Source organism: Microcaecilia unicolor, chromosome 2, assembly GCF_901765095.1.
Source record: "Microcaecilia unicolor chromosome 2, aMicUni1.1, whole genome shotgun sequence".
NCBI classification, from domain to species: Eukaryota; Metazoa; Chordata; class Amphibia; order Gymnophiona; family Siphonopidae; genus Microcaecilia; species Microcaecilia unicolor.
The window spans coordinates 152,782,934-152,798,413 of NC_044032.1; the positions used below are offsets into that span (position 1 = coordinate 152,782,934).

At 42.8% G+C, this 15,480-nt stretch overlaps 1 protein-coding gene across 1 annotated transcript in view; it reads right to left on the minus strand.

Moving 5' to 3' along the window:
* Nucleotides 1-15,480, minus strand: part of RIOK2 (RIO kinase 2) — a 68,612-nt gene that overhangs the window by 28,058 nt on the left and 25,074 nt on the right. The window contains exon 5 of the mRNA XM_030193414.1: nt 6,965-7,053. Within this exon, the coding sequence (XP_030049274.1) occupies nt 6,965-7,053 (89 nt within the window). The remainder of the gene's footprint in view (nt 1-6,964; nt 7,054-15,480) is intronic.

The window sequence follows — 15,480 nt, forward strand, 5'->3', positions numbered from 1 at the left end:
AATCAAACATGAGCAACAGACAATTACAGCAGTAAAAATATTCAAATAATACAAAGTATGGCATGGAGGGGCATAATCGAACACGAACGCCCATCTCCAAGAACGGGTACGTGAAGGGGCGGGACAGACTGTATTTTCAAAAAAGATGGGCGTCCATCTTTTGTTTCGATAATACGGTTTGTGCCGGGCAAATGCATTGCATTTGGGTGGATTTGAGCTGGGTGGTATCGGTTTTCAGCGATAATGGAAACCGAAGGCGCCCAGCTCAAAAACGAACAAATCCAAGGCATTTGGTCATGGGAGGGGCCAGGATTCGTAGTGCACTGGTCCCCCTGACATGCCAGGACACCAATAGGGCACCCTAGGAGGCACTTGTAAAAAGTAAAAAAAAAAAAAAAAATTTAATATACCTCCCAGGTGCACAGCTCCCTTCCCTTGGGTGCTGAGCCCCCCAAATCCCACTGCCCACAACTCTACACCATTACCATAGCACTTATGGCTGAAGGGGGGCACCTAGATGTGGGTACAGTGGGTTTTGGGGGCGGTTTGGAGCGCTCCCATTTAGCAGCACAAGTGTAACAGGTAGGGGGGAGGGATGGGCCTGGGTCCATCTGCCTGAAGTCCACTGCACCAGGGACCTGCATAGTGCTGTAATGGAGCTGAGTATGACATTTGAGGCTGGCATACAGGCTGGGAAAAAAAGTTTTTAAAGTTCTTTTTTTTTTTTGGTGGTGGGAGGGGGTTAGTGACCACTGGTGGAGTCAGGGGAGGTCATCCTCGATTCCCTCCGGTGGTCATCTGGGTAGTTGGGGCACTTTTTGGGGACTTGTTCGTGACAAAAAAGGGTCCAAAAAAAGTGAACCAAATTCTCGCTTCTGGCGCCCTTTTTTTTCCCCCATTATCGGCCGAGCACGCCCATCTCTCCTCGGCCGATAAACACGCCCCAGTCCTGCCTTCACCACGCCTCCGTCAACTTTGTTTGTTCCCACGACAGAGTGCAGTTGGAGGCGCCCAAAATCGGCTTTCGATTATACTGATTTGGGCGCCCATGAGAGAAAGGCGCCCATCTCCCGATTTGGGTCAAAATATGGGCGTCTTTCTCTTTCGAAAATAAACTGGATAGTATACAAGCATGATATAGATTCGTAGAAAAATAGGGTAAATGAGTACAGACACCGACACCAAGGATGTTATACCAGTCTGATGCACAATGTAGAATAAAAAGCACATTGATATCACTGAATGTGAGGACTATATACTGTGAAAATTTACAAACAAGAGCAATACATTTATCATTTTGTAATATATAAATTTAATTTGATTGCAATATTTCCCTACTAACATTATAAGCTGACCAGTATTTGTATTTGAAAACAATCACTGCAGGTTTCTGTCTCATAGCATCTAGCTTCTGCACGTTTGATTAAAACGTTGCATCTTCATCATACCCAACAGAGCCTGGAAATTCATTAGAATCACCTAAATAGTATCCAAGCCAGAATACTGTATGTCCTAATAAATGCCCACCTTCAATAATTACCCCCCCCCCCAAGTTACCCCAAAACACTGGAAAATTTGGTCTTCAGACCAAAATCAGGCTTCCCCCAATAATCGATCTCTCCTCAGCATTACTCCTCTCCATCCGCCACCTCCCTCCAGCAAGACCGGATCTCTCTTTATGGTGTTGGGCCCAGTGTAGGGCATTGAGTGTGTATGCTCAAGGCCCCACACTAGCCCAGCACCATAACCTCAACACGAGGTCAGAAGAGAGATCCGGCTGTCACTGAATGGGGGGGGGGGGGGGGGGAGGGGGGGAGGGGTGGTGTTGGGAGGCCGCAGGAGAGAAATAACGGTCATCACAGGAAGGAGGTCTCCATTAATAGCGCATCCTAGACTTAGAAAACTGTCTCTTCATGTTCAAGTGTTCAGCACTGCGTACATCTAGCAGCACTATAGAAAAGATAAGTAGTAGTAGTATAGCAGTAGTCTTTCCGCTGAAACTGAAACCAGGCGGAAAAAGGATTTTGGGTCACTTTTGGCACCGTAACCAAAAAAAAAAGGGGGGGGGGGAGAGGGAGACAAAAAGGACAAAGCACAAATTTTCGGCTTCACTGAAAAAAAACCAGTTGTAGTCTTTTGGCTGAAACTGAAATTCGGTCAGCTTCTAACTGGAGTTAATGGAAAAATTATCCTGATTAACTACTAAGAATAGCTTAGGCAAGCATTGTTACTCACTTGTAACAGATGCCTTTTGACATAAGAATTGATCAAATACACAAGTGGGCGATGTTATCGTATGTTGTTAGGATGGACCAACTCTCCCAAAGCTCAGAACTTACATTCTGAGCACGTGACGTCCTTCCCACTTACCAGTCTCTTCACTTCCTCAGTTAGTGCCAAACTCAAGTAATGCTACTCATGGGGATGTGGAAGAGTCTGTGTGCCCAGTTAATCCTGCCATCTAAGGAAAACATCTGTTACAGGTAAGCAACAATGCTTTTTCCCTTTCAAGCAGTGCTGTCAAGCACACATGTGAGTGACTCAAATCAGGGCTGCTCATCAATTTATGCATTCCCCAGTTTTTCTTCAGAAGCAGACTGAACATAACAGTGCAAGAGATGTACCATCACAGACAGTGGCAGTACGGCACTCTAGTGTGAGGTGAAAATATGAAGCAAAGTAGAAGAACTACAGTAGTTGCAGTGGCCCCAGTCTGATGAGATTTTACATTATGTTTAATCCACCCCTCTATAGACCCCCGTGGGATCCTTCCACACGGAGGTGTACAGAGGGTTTGGTCTTCAAATATAGGCATCAGAAGGCGTAGTTCAAATCTTATTCCCATGACCACAGCTTTCTGTCTATTAGGATCTAGGTGAATCTTGGGGAATTTATGTTCCCACATATATTCTATTAGAATCTAAAAGTATTCTGTATACAGAATGGGTGTCAGGTATATGTGTAGATTAGTTTGTAGAATTAGTAGGAGATGAAGGTTAGATAGAAGTTAAGACAAACACTGTTTTAGGAAGATAAATACATTTTATTTCTTACCCAAACACAAGTCTTCAAGTTGGTACAAATTACAGATTCAGTAGGACAGCTCACCCCAAGTAGGGTCTTCAGTTAGGTACAGAAGTTGGACAGATTCTGGATATAACCGGACAGAGCTTCGCTGCTTCCAAGGCGTTGGGGAGAACTCCGAAATTAAGCCAAATTCTCCCTTCTTTTATACCCACAGATCTCAATGGAAGTCTATGGCAGGACCTATTTTTTTATAATATTTCACAATTTCTGAGATCATACTTTCGTATCCGGCCATCTGTACCCAACTCTTTCCGTTCTAGCTATTGCAAGTTATTTCGCAATTTCCTCTTTTGTCAACATGTTTTTCTCTTCTGCCAGAACATCTTATTTTTAGCATATCAGTTTCACTTCCTCTTTTTTTTTTATCATCTTATGATCTCAGTTTCATCTTATAGAAAGACAAACTCCATTTTAATAAGTGCTACATTCAATTTGTATCTGATTTTGTTAAGACTCATCTATAAGGCCATTAGTAGGTTATCAGGCCTAGTCAGTGCTTTTCAGCTGTACAAAGCTATGTAGCTTGGCGCACCACTATTCCAGTGGATAGATCTTAAACTAGAACGCATATTAACTTGCAGGAAAAGCAAGTCCTTGCTCAGCCAGTCATAGATTTTTAAACCTAGCTGGTATTTTTACAGCCTGAGTCCTAACATCTGGCCTTCCACCCTTCCGGTGGGCATCCAGTGAGGGCCTCTTGCTGTAGTATAATTATACAATTAGTAGTTAGAGGAATACCCATCTGGTCATAACAAAATCAATGTGGGAAAGTAGACAAGAGTTTAGTGACTACAAGTGTTTAGTGACTAGAATAACGTGGCATAGGCTTTCTGATGGATTTAGTTCTTTTGTTAGTAAGAATAAAGCCATTTAATAAAGCCATTTACAGTCCAGATGATAAAGATGACATGAAGTGTTGTAAGTGCCCCTGGCCAAGAACTTCCGACACACCTTTTGCTGCTTGATCAACTGGTGAAAAAGCTCGGCGTCCTACGGAGGGAGAGTGTCAACCAAGTCTGATAGCTGTTGCACAGAGTTTCACAAGTAGACGCTCGTGAAGAGCTGGTAGGATTGTATTTGGGAGATGAGCACTGAAGCCTGGTACATCTTCCTCCCAAAAGAATCCAAGGTTCTAGCTTCTCTGCCTGGGGGCACCGAGGCATAGTCCCTGGAACTCCTGGCTCTTTTGGGAGCGGATTCCACCACCATGGAATTGTGAGGCAACATTGGCCTATCAAAACCAGGTGCACTGTGTATCGATACTGGATGTCAATCTTCTTGGGCATGAGACCGACAAAGGGGACTCCCAGTTCCTGACAAGAACTTCTTGGATTACCTCATGGAGAAGTGTAGTCACAGCCTCCTTAAGGAGGAGATATACAGTCCAGGACCTTCAGCATCTTGGCCCTGGGCTCATCCTCCACTTCCAAAGGAAACAGAATGGCATCAGCCATTTCCTTTACAAAATGTGGAAATAAAGGCTCTCCAGCGGAGACTGTCTCCTTTCAGGTGGAGGGGAGGGTTCAGAGGGAATCCCATAAGACTCATCTGAGGAAACGTACTTGTGATCCTCCTCTGAATCCCATGAGCGCTCCTCTTCGGTGTTGGACAGTATCTCCCTATGGGACTGCCGAGACCATACCTACCTCAATGCCAAAGAGTCATGTCTCTGAGAGTTGCACTGAGAAGTCGACTCCCACCTAGAGTCTGACGAAGCTTCCTCCACCGATGTCAAGGGAGTGTCAACTTCGGTGGGAATCGACACTGGGGCCGCAAGTGGAGCCAAAGGCCACACTGCAGGCTGAGGGCCAGGCGGGGCCGCAACGGGAGGTAGGGTAGGTGCAACCACCCTCAATACCGATTCATAAAGTTGCATGAGGCCATCCAGCAGCTCAGGGAGCAAGGCCTGGATGTGTTCATCAAGGGCTGACACCAGGAAAAACTGGGGTGCTGGCTGGGATGCAGGTTGCAGAACCGCTGGGGATGATGTAGGAGCGGGACTCCGCTGGGGCGAACGCGGGAGCACGGCTGCTAGGAGACAGGCACATCGGTACCTCCTGTATGGAGGGGGAGCAGTCCTCCCAATGCTGATGCTTCTCAGGTGCCGAATCCTTAGACACCCCAGAGCTCCCGGCACCATGCATCGAGGGTGACTGATGACGATGCTTCTTCGCCTTCGCCCAAAGCGTGTCACCAAGGCTCCTCGGTGTCAATGAGGACGATGTTGAACCCTCATGTCACCTGTGGGTTGGGTCCAACGATGGACGTTCCCTGGAGGCCTGCACAGCAGGAGGCCTCGAGACAGGTGGAGACTTGCTCGATGCCTCACTGCTCCCAGTGTCTAAAGATCTTGAAGCAGCCATGCTTACCAATGCTCCCAATACAGGTGAGATGCTCAATGTCGATGCCTTCAATCTCGATGCAGACGTCAAGACACCGGACTTGGCTCCAAAAATCCTCTCTTGTTGAGCCAGTTGGGAAACCTGGGTTCTCTTCTTCATGTGAAGACACAGTTAGTAGGGCTGTGGTTGGCCCTAGACACCTACAGACACCAAGAATGGGTGTTCTTTCCCCACCGGGTACAGTGCTTGAAGCCCCTGGGAATCTTCATGGACGTGGATGGAAAAACTTTGTCAGCTAAATTAAACAACTCGATGGTGCCTAAAAAAGGGGAAAGGCATGGTAAAAAGAAAAGGAAAAAACCCCGCCAACGTCAAGGCCTAAAAGCGGCCCGATAACGACGGAAAAAATAATAAAACTTAAAACCAGGGCAAAACAATTCTAAGAAAATTAAAGGAAGGGAAAAACGGTTCCAATAAAAGGAGCCCAATTATTAAGATGAAAAAAATTTGCTGGAAGGCACAAAAAAACCAGCTCTCTAACCAGGCAAATGAAAAGAGGACAAGAAAAAAAAACCATCTTCTCCTAACACAGAAAAAGAAGAGCTGATGAGATAGTGTTTGCACGACAGGCAGGAAGGCACTCGCACATGCGCTATGGAGAATGGTTTGTGCTCCACAAAGCTCTCTTTTTTTAGCTTTGGCAAATGCCGAACCAGGTGATGTGAATCCGCATCACCCACTTGTGAGAATATAGAAGCCTGTGTATCCTAGAATATGAAGTGGATTTTCCCAAGTCCATTTTAATACTGGCTTATGGATTTTTCTTTTAGGAAGTTATCCAAACCTTTTTTTAGAACCTGCTAAGCTAACTGCTACATTCTCTAGCAACAAATTCCAGAGTTTAATTACTTGTTGAGTGAAGAAATATTTTCTTAGATTCGTTTTAAATTTACTACTTTGTAGCTTCTTTGCGTGCCCCCTAGTCCTAATATTTTTAGAAAGAGCAAACAAGCGATTCACATCTACATGTTCCACTCCACTCAGTATTTTATAAACCTCTTATCATATCTCCCCTCAGCTGTCACTTCTCCAACCTGAAGAGTTCTAGCTGCTTTAGCCTTTCCTCATAGGGAAGTCATCCCATCCCTTTTATTACTTTCGTCTCCCTTTTCTAATTTCACTATATCTTTTTTGAGATGCGGTGACCAGAACTGCAAACAGTATTCGAGGTGCAGTCGTACCATGAAGCGATACAAAGGCATTATGACATTCTCGGCTTTGTTTTCCATTCCTTTCCTAATAATTCCTAACATTTTATTTGCTTTCTTTGCAAATACCACAAGAAATTCTCTCTCTGAGTACACTAGCTTAGAAATGAAGAAATCTTGAGAATGAAAAATATTGTTTAGCTGTATAACGCCTGTAATAAATTATCTAACACTTCAAATCAAACAAATTCTCCCCTTAAAGATAATGCCTGCAACTATGATCCTTATGATTGATCTTTACAGGTGACAGATATTTTCCATACTTACAAAGGGTAGCCATTAAGGAGCTCCATAACGATTGCATGTCGGTTGTAGTCAAATGGTTTTGGAACAGGGAATCCTCTCTCATACAAAGCCTACAACATAACAGCGTGGTTAGGCTAATTCCAAGTGGCTAGCAAAGGAAAGCAGCACATTAGTTTTCAGATTTTAATGACCTTTTCTTGAAATGGTACAGAAACAGATAAATGCATAAGGCTAAATGTAAGAATATAGCATATATGTGAAATAATTATTTTATTAAGAGTCTCATTTAGATAATTATAATAAAACAATTGGAAATATGCAACTTGATAACATATGAGCAAGTGGAAGAGGACAGTGAGATGAAAGATAAAGAAATGAAAGCCAAGAGAACAGATCACAAGGAACCCAACAAATCACTAGATAAATTTGTGTCAGTGTTTAGTGAGGTCTTCACAAGAGCAAATGCAGCTTCCAGAATTAAAATAGTTTCAGAATGAAATATGGGAAAAAAAAGACGTTTTTTCAAGCGAACAAGCACTTACAGATATTGCATGTATTTCCTATTTTTCAGAATTACCACCTAGTATTCAAATTTTAAAGTCTGTGTTTTTATTTTAAATCATTAGTGCACTGCTAAAAGCTAGTACAGTAACTGGACAACGTAGGACTTGTGAGTTTTAGGTTCCAAAAATACAATCAGATTTCTTCCATTACAATTAGAAAAATATATATGTACTAAAAGAAAGGAGGAACAGGGAGATACGATACAGATGTTTAAATACTTGACAGATATTAATATACGAAAATCTTTACAGATGGGGAAGTGACAGAACTAGTGGACATGAAATTAAGGTTGTGGCGAGGTACGCTTGGGAGTAACAGGAAATACATTTTCATGGAGAAGGGTGGTAGATGCATTGGTGGAGGTGGTGAGGTCAAAAACTATGACAGAATTGAAAAAAAAAAAAAAGTGGGATAAACACAGAGGATCCAAACATAAAGAGAAATGAGAATCAAAGCAAAACTTAAAATGACACCTCATACTTTAAACAAGGCAGGTCGAGGTGCAACCTGCACATAGCAACAGGCACAACTCTAAACTAAGGAAGAGGGGTATCACTGAGGGGCAGGTTCAACTGTAACCACCTTATTTAGCAGACTACATGATCTCACTGGTTTTCCTGTTGGCATTTACTACGTTACTCTATTTTGTCTTGCCAGCCTGGAAAATAATGGCTTGGGACAAGAGAAGCGATGAAAGATGTGAAATGACAGACATTTATAAAATTACAAGCAGTATCTAAGTTTTTAGGGAATTGCTATTTACTCTTCCAACTAATAGAACTGAAGGAGTGTTGGGGGGGGGGGGGGGGGGGCAAGGGCATCCATGAAACTAAGTGGTAGCAAATTTAGGGGCCCTTTTACTAAGCTGTGTTGGGCGCTAAAATGTGCATAACGCAGCTTAAAATGGCATACTGTGGTAACTAACAAATGTGTGCGCACTAACTGTGTGCTAAAAAAAATATTTAATTTTTTTCAGGGGGTGTGTTGGGGTGGGCATTCCTGCACTAAATAGCACATCTACATTAGTGCAAGAATACAGAGAATGCCCTTATCGTCTAGAATATAGGTGTCAGTAAGCAATCACATGGTAATTTGGTTTTAAATGGCCACATGCTAATGGCAAAAATACAAAAAAATTGGTCACTTTACAGCTGTAGTAGAAATGACCTTAGCAATTTTTCACAGTCCGCATGTGTTTCAACAACCTTAGCATGTGGTAAAAACATGCATTTTGGTTGCTCTTTTTTGAACCTTTCCTAATTCCACTATATCTTTTCTGAGATACTGTGACCAGAACTGAACTCAATACTCAAGGTGAGGTTGCACCATGGAGTAATATAGAGGCATTATAGTATTCTCGTCCTTATTATCATCCCTTTCCTAATAATTTCTAGCATTCTGTTTGCTATTTTGGCTGCTGCACACTAGATAGGAACATTTCACCTTTTTTCTTGGGTGCTGACCCCCAAGGTGGATCCTAGCATCAGATAACTATGATTTGTATTGTTCTTCCAATGTGAATCACTTTGCATTTGTCCACATTAAAATTTCATCTGCCATTTGGATGCCCAGTTTTCCAATTTCCTTAGGTCTTCCTGCAATTTTTCACAGTCCGCATGTGTTTTAACAACCTTAGAACGTGGGAAAAGCCCATGTAACAGAGTGAAAAGGCCACTTTTTACTGCAGCTTCATAAAAGGACCCCCTTAAAACGCAAAATTACGCACCCAAACTTATAGTAACTCCTTAATATGGAACTAGGACAAAACAGCACCATGTAGACATAACGGTCATTATCAATATTATGTGTTGGGGGGGGGGGGGGGGGGAGGGAGCAGAGGATTGAACACGAAGGAGATTGGTTCAAATGTTGGTATTAGCATCTGTTCTCTGTATGTTAAAAAAATAATAAAAATATTTAAAAAAAAAACGCAAATTTAGGGATTGCCATATCTTACCTCTGGAAATAAGCAATAGAGAATGGCTCTCTCCTAACTGGATCTGCTAGGTTCGCTGCTGTCAGACATAGGATGCCAAGTTCAATGGCCTACTGTCTAACTTAGAATGGCATTGTCTCCCACCACATTTACTTTTGAACAATTCCTCTCTGGCTTAACATACTTAAATTGTGTTTGATAATTCTATGCTTTTGGTAAAGCAAGCTTTCAACATTTACATTGTGCTCGTGAGCAATATAAATTTTGACTATACTACCAGATATAAACTGCAATTCACATAAAAAGGAACCACATCAGAAGGTTTTGTCTATGATGTATAACCCTATATCACCCTTACACTGCAGATTTAATAAAAAATATTAAAAACATGAGACTCAAAAGAACAGAAAACCAAAACTGCAGACAGACCATCTTGAGGATATCAAATCAAGTGCCTTCACTAATCTGTTTGCAGGATTTTATCTGCAACGTAAAATTTGACATCAAAGCTTGGTTGCAGAAGTCAATAGAGGAGAAGCTCAGTTTTTATTTTTTTAACTTCAGTTTCATGGTTATATTGCTATTTCTTTGAAGTGGAGAAGTAGCCTAATGGTTAGTGCAGTGACCTGAGAACCTGAGGAACCAGGTTTGATTCCCACTGCAACTCGTTGCGACTCACACACACACACACGTATGTGGAGGAGCTTGACAGTTATTTCATGAGCTATGCTTATTCTCCCATTTACAGCAACCCATCTGAATACAAACCATAACATGATTCCCCTTAAAAAAAAGGGGGGGGGGGGATGTTAAATATAAACTAACGGTTCATACTCCTACATTATAACCCTCCCTAGTGGTGCCCGGTATTCTTTCCCTTCTCTCCCCACGAACCAAAAGAACTCCAACTTTCTCCCTCCTCCTGAACAAAAGCAGCTTCCCTGCTAGACCCACCCGTAGGCCTCTCCCCCTAGATTGCCCTGGTGGTCTTATGGAAGGGTAGGAGAGATCCCCACTCGTGCCATCTCCGCAGTCAAACTGGCTGTTGTAACTTCCATTGGCAGTCTTGTGAGATTGCCACAGGAGGTTATAGTAACATAGTAAATAATGGCAGATAAAGACCTCAAGGCAGCCATTTCCTGTCCATGCTGGCTCTAATCGCAAAATAAGTGCTATGACCTCCAGAGGCAATCTATAGACATGGCATGGGCAGGAACGAGTGGGGATCAGTCCTGCCCTGACTTACCACTAGGGAAGTATGGTAGGTCTTGTATGTGTGTGGGGGGGGGGGGGGGGGGGGAGCGGGAGAGAGGAAGTGGAAGCTCTTTCAGTTGGGGGGTGGGGGTGGCAGAGAAGGAATGCCAGACACTACCTCCTTCTCACCTTCCCGTCTTAAATCTGTCTTTTTATCTTTTACCAACCTGCCTGGTTTTCCATCTCTTTCTTTCACCCCAATCTTACCCTTTTGAGAGTCTTCCCATTACCCCAGTCTCATTCCTTCTCTAGCATGGGCAGGTGAAAGGATAAGAGCACAAGAGTAGCCATACTGGGTCAGACCAATGGTCCATCTAGCCCAGTATCCTGCTTCCAACAGTGGCCAAGCCAGGTCACAAGTACCTGGCAGAAAACCAAATAATAGCAACATTCCAGGCTACTAATCCCAGGGCAAGCAGTTGCTTCCCCATGTCTGTCTCAATAGCAGACTATGGACTTTTCCTCCAGGAACTTGTCCAAACCTTTTTTTTTTTTTAAACCCAGATAAGCTAACCGCTGTTACTACGTCCTCTGGCAAAAGGTTCCACAGCTTAACTATTCGTCGAGTAGAAAAATATTTTCTCCAATTTGTTTTAAAAATATTTGCATGTAACTTCATTGAATGTCCCCTGGTCTTTGTACTTTTGGAATGAGTAAAACATTGATTTACTTCTACTACATTACTCAGGATTTTGTAGACCTCAATCATATCTCCCTTCATTAGTCTCTTTTCCAAGCTGAAGAGCCCTAACCTATACAGTCCCTCCTCATACGAGAGGAGTTCCATTCCCTTTCATAATAATTTTGGTTGCTGTTCTTTGAACCTTTTCTAATTCTACTACATCTTTTTTGAGATACGGTGACCAGAACTAAACAGAATACTCAAGGTGAGGTTGCACCATGGAGCAATATAGAGGCATTATAATATTATCATCCCTTCCCTAATCATTTCTAGCATCCTGTTTGCTTTTTTGGCCGCCACACACTGAACAGATTTCACCCTTTTCTTGGGTGCTGATCCCCAAAGTGAGCCCTAGCATCAAGTTAACTATGATTCGGATTATTCTTTCCAATTTGCATCAACTTGCATTTGTCCACATTAAATTTCATCTGCCATTTGGATGCCCAGTCTTCCAATTTGGAAAAGTCTTCCTGCAATTTTTCACAGTCCACATGTGTTTTAACAACCTTGAACAGTTTTGAGTCACCTGCAAATTTAATCACTCATTGTTCTGATTTCCAGATCATTTAGAAACATGTTAAAATAGCACTGGTCCCAGTATAAACATGTTAAAATAGTACTGGTCCCAGTATAAACATGTTAAAATAGTACCGGTCCCAGTACAAACATGTTAAAATAGTACCGGTCCCAGTACAGATCACAGATATCTGCGGCACTCCACCGAGAGAAATGGGTTTGCGCCAAGAAACGTAAGAGAAGAGACTAAGACCTGAATATGTATACACTAGAGGAAAAGAAGGAATGGGAAGATGATACATGTGTTAAGCACTTGAAAGTTCGTAATATACAAACAAAATCTCTTCCAAGGCAGGTTTCAAATAGACATCCCAGAAGCAGGTAGCAGCTCAGCAGGCAAAAACATTCAAAAGTTTAAATATAATGATTGGCTGTATTCACCCTATTTAACGAAGACAGATTACAAAGTTTTACTTGCATCACAATAATGTGTGTGTGGCATTCCAAACTGTATACATAGGTAAAAAGAACCCCCTGTTAATGTCTCAATTACAAAACAAAAAAAACCCCTGCTTTCAATCTACATCGGACCAATAACATGAGTGTCTTTATTCTGTCCTGTATTAAATTTTGGTTTCTATGGTGCAAGAGGCTGTGGAATGCTTTTCTCTTTATGACTTATGTATGTAAATATTAGTATAATGAGTTACAGCGTATACTCAAGACCGAACACTTCAAATGAAACGTGCTAAAAGAATTCTTGACTAATGCAAGCCAATATTAGAATATTCTGGGCTGTATCCCGCCCCCATATTTATGTAGGTACAGAAACAATTGTAACAAAGTTATAAAGTAAGACTCCTTATAGTTAGTATCAGGTATTTACACAACTTCCAATAGCCAGTAAAGAGCCTGATTGTGACAGTATGAGGAGACGTAGGGCAAGGAGCCTTCAAAAACAAAGCCAGACCACGATTTAAAAAAAAGTGAACAAAATGAGTGTGTGTGTGGTTCAAAAGGAAAAAGAAAACATACAGAAACCTGTTCCTCTCACAGGCTATTAGCTCAGGAGTATACATAAATTAGCTTGGAGTTCAACAGCAAATAAAATAGATGGTCTGATTTCTACCAGACCACGAAAGAATCAGAGAATCTGCAAGGTAAAAGCTTTTCCTATCTTGTGGCTAACCCCTCTGGTTCTTCAAGCATGTTTAGTAGGAGAACTAGAGGTCTGCTTCTTCCTGCTCTGGACACCTCTGTCTTTCCCCAGGCTGAACCTGGTTGTGCCTCTTAGGCCTAGGCCTCTTAATGTGGTCTCGTGAGTGAGTGTGCACAAGGGGGACTGGAATCTTCCTATACACTCCGTCACACTAAAGGAGTAAAAAGTCCCTCACTTTATTATACTACTTAGGTAACTAACAGGTTCATTTTCAAAAGAGAGGACGTCCATCTTTTGACATAAAATGGAAGATGGGCGTCCTTCTCACAGAGATGTCCAAATCGGTATAATCGAAACCCGATTTTGGATGTCTCCAGCTGCAGTCCGTCGCAAGGACATCCAAATTTCAAGGGGGCATGTCGGAGGCATAGCGAAGGCGGGACTTGGGCGTGCCTAACACTTAGACGTCTTTGACCCATAATCGAAAAAAACAAGGACATCCCTGACAAACATTTGGACGTTTTCACCCGGATGTGTTTTTTTTTTTACAAATAAGGCACAAAAAGGTGTCTGAAATGACCAGATGACCACCAGAGGGAATCAGGGATGACGTCCCGTTACTCCCCCAGTGGTCACTATCCCCCTCGTACCCTAAAAAATACATCTTTAAAACTATTTCGTGCCAGCCTCTATACCAGCCTCAGATGTCATACTCAGGTCCCATGATAGCGCATGAAGGTCCCAGGAGCAGTTTTAGTGGGTACTGCAGTGTACTTCAGACAGGTGGACCCAGGCCCATACCCCCCTACCTGTTAACATTTGTGGCGGAAACAGTGAGTTTTCCAAAACCCACTGTACCCACATATAGGTGCCCCCCTATATATGTCTAGCTATGGCAGTGGTGTACAGTTGTGGGAAGTGGGTTTTGGGGAGGTTTGGGGGGGGGGGGGGGGGGGGGCTCAGCACACAAGGTAAGGGAGCTATGTTCCTGGGAGCATTTTATGAAATCCACTGCAGTGCCCCCTAGGGTGCCCGGCTGGTGTCCTGGCATGTCAGGGGGACCAGTGCACTACAAATGCTGGCTCCTCCCATGTCCAAATGGCTTGCATTTGGACGTCCAAATCTAGGGATGTCCAAATTTAAGGATTTGGAGGTCTCTGACAGTATTTTCAAAACGAAAGATGGACGTCCATCTTTTTTCGAAAATACGGGTTTCCTTGCCCCTGGATTTGGACGTTTTGCATAGACAAAAGTGAAATCCTGCTGAGTATGAGTGAAGTGGGAAGGAAGAGCATACTTTATTTGTGATATTTATATCCCACATTATGCCAAACAAGTTTGAGTTCAATGTGGCATACTATAAATAGTATAGGATAAATAAAGAATAATGAGAAAAGGTAATTTATTGTAAGAATCCAATTTTACAATACAATATCATAAACATACTGGGATAACTATGGATGTTTAACATTTAAAAAATCTATTATGAATGAGAAAGTTAATGGTAAATAGAGTAATAACCAATTCAAGTAATAATTAGTTTCAGATATAGTTGTTCTTTGTGAGGGTTTGTTTGAATAGGAACAATTTGAGGATTTTGCGGAATCTAGTATATTCCTGTATATTTATCATCTTACCCTCCAAAGTCTTCACTTAAGGGGAGTGCCTAACCTCCTCCATCTTGCACGTTTCACACATGCATGCCCACAAAGGGATGGTAAGCAGCTATGAGGGAAACAGGAACTCTGTTCTGAAATAATTTTCTTTCCAAAGTATCCAAAGTCCAAGCCATAGATGCACAGGGGCCCCATATATGAGAATTGGGGAGGCCAGCCGCAAACATGACCTTCCCCCCTCCTCTCTCTCTGCCAGCTTTGAAGGGCCAGTTGTCCTCCGAGGTCAGAAGCATGCAGCACTAAGCAATGAGAAGACAGCAGGACCAGTTTCCTGCACGCACCACCGCTAGCACCGACAGTCACAACTCTTCTGATGCATACTTTCTGTGTTGGAGGGGAGTGACCAGCAGAGCTAGCGATGACGCAGGCAGGAAACTGGTCCCCCGCGGTTTTCACTTTAGATTTATAGCCGACTATTCTGGCCTGCTGCTAAGGGAAATCTGCAGAAGGTGAGTGGGGGGCAGGGAAAGATAGTCAGAGACAGAGAAAGAACGGGGTAATGATAGATGAGGGAGAAGAAACACTGGATAAAGGAGAACAAACAGAGAGAGAGAGAGAGGGAGGGGTAATGCTGAATGGGGAAGAGAGTGGGGGCAATGCTGATTGGCAGGGGGAGAAAAGAGGTAGAGAGGAGATATTAGATGGCAGGAGGAGACATAGAAGAGTAAATGGAAGACTGGGAAATAAGAGGGCCTAGATGAGGATATGGAAAGCTGCAGATAGATGGGGAAATCCAAATCCAAAATTAAA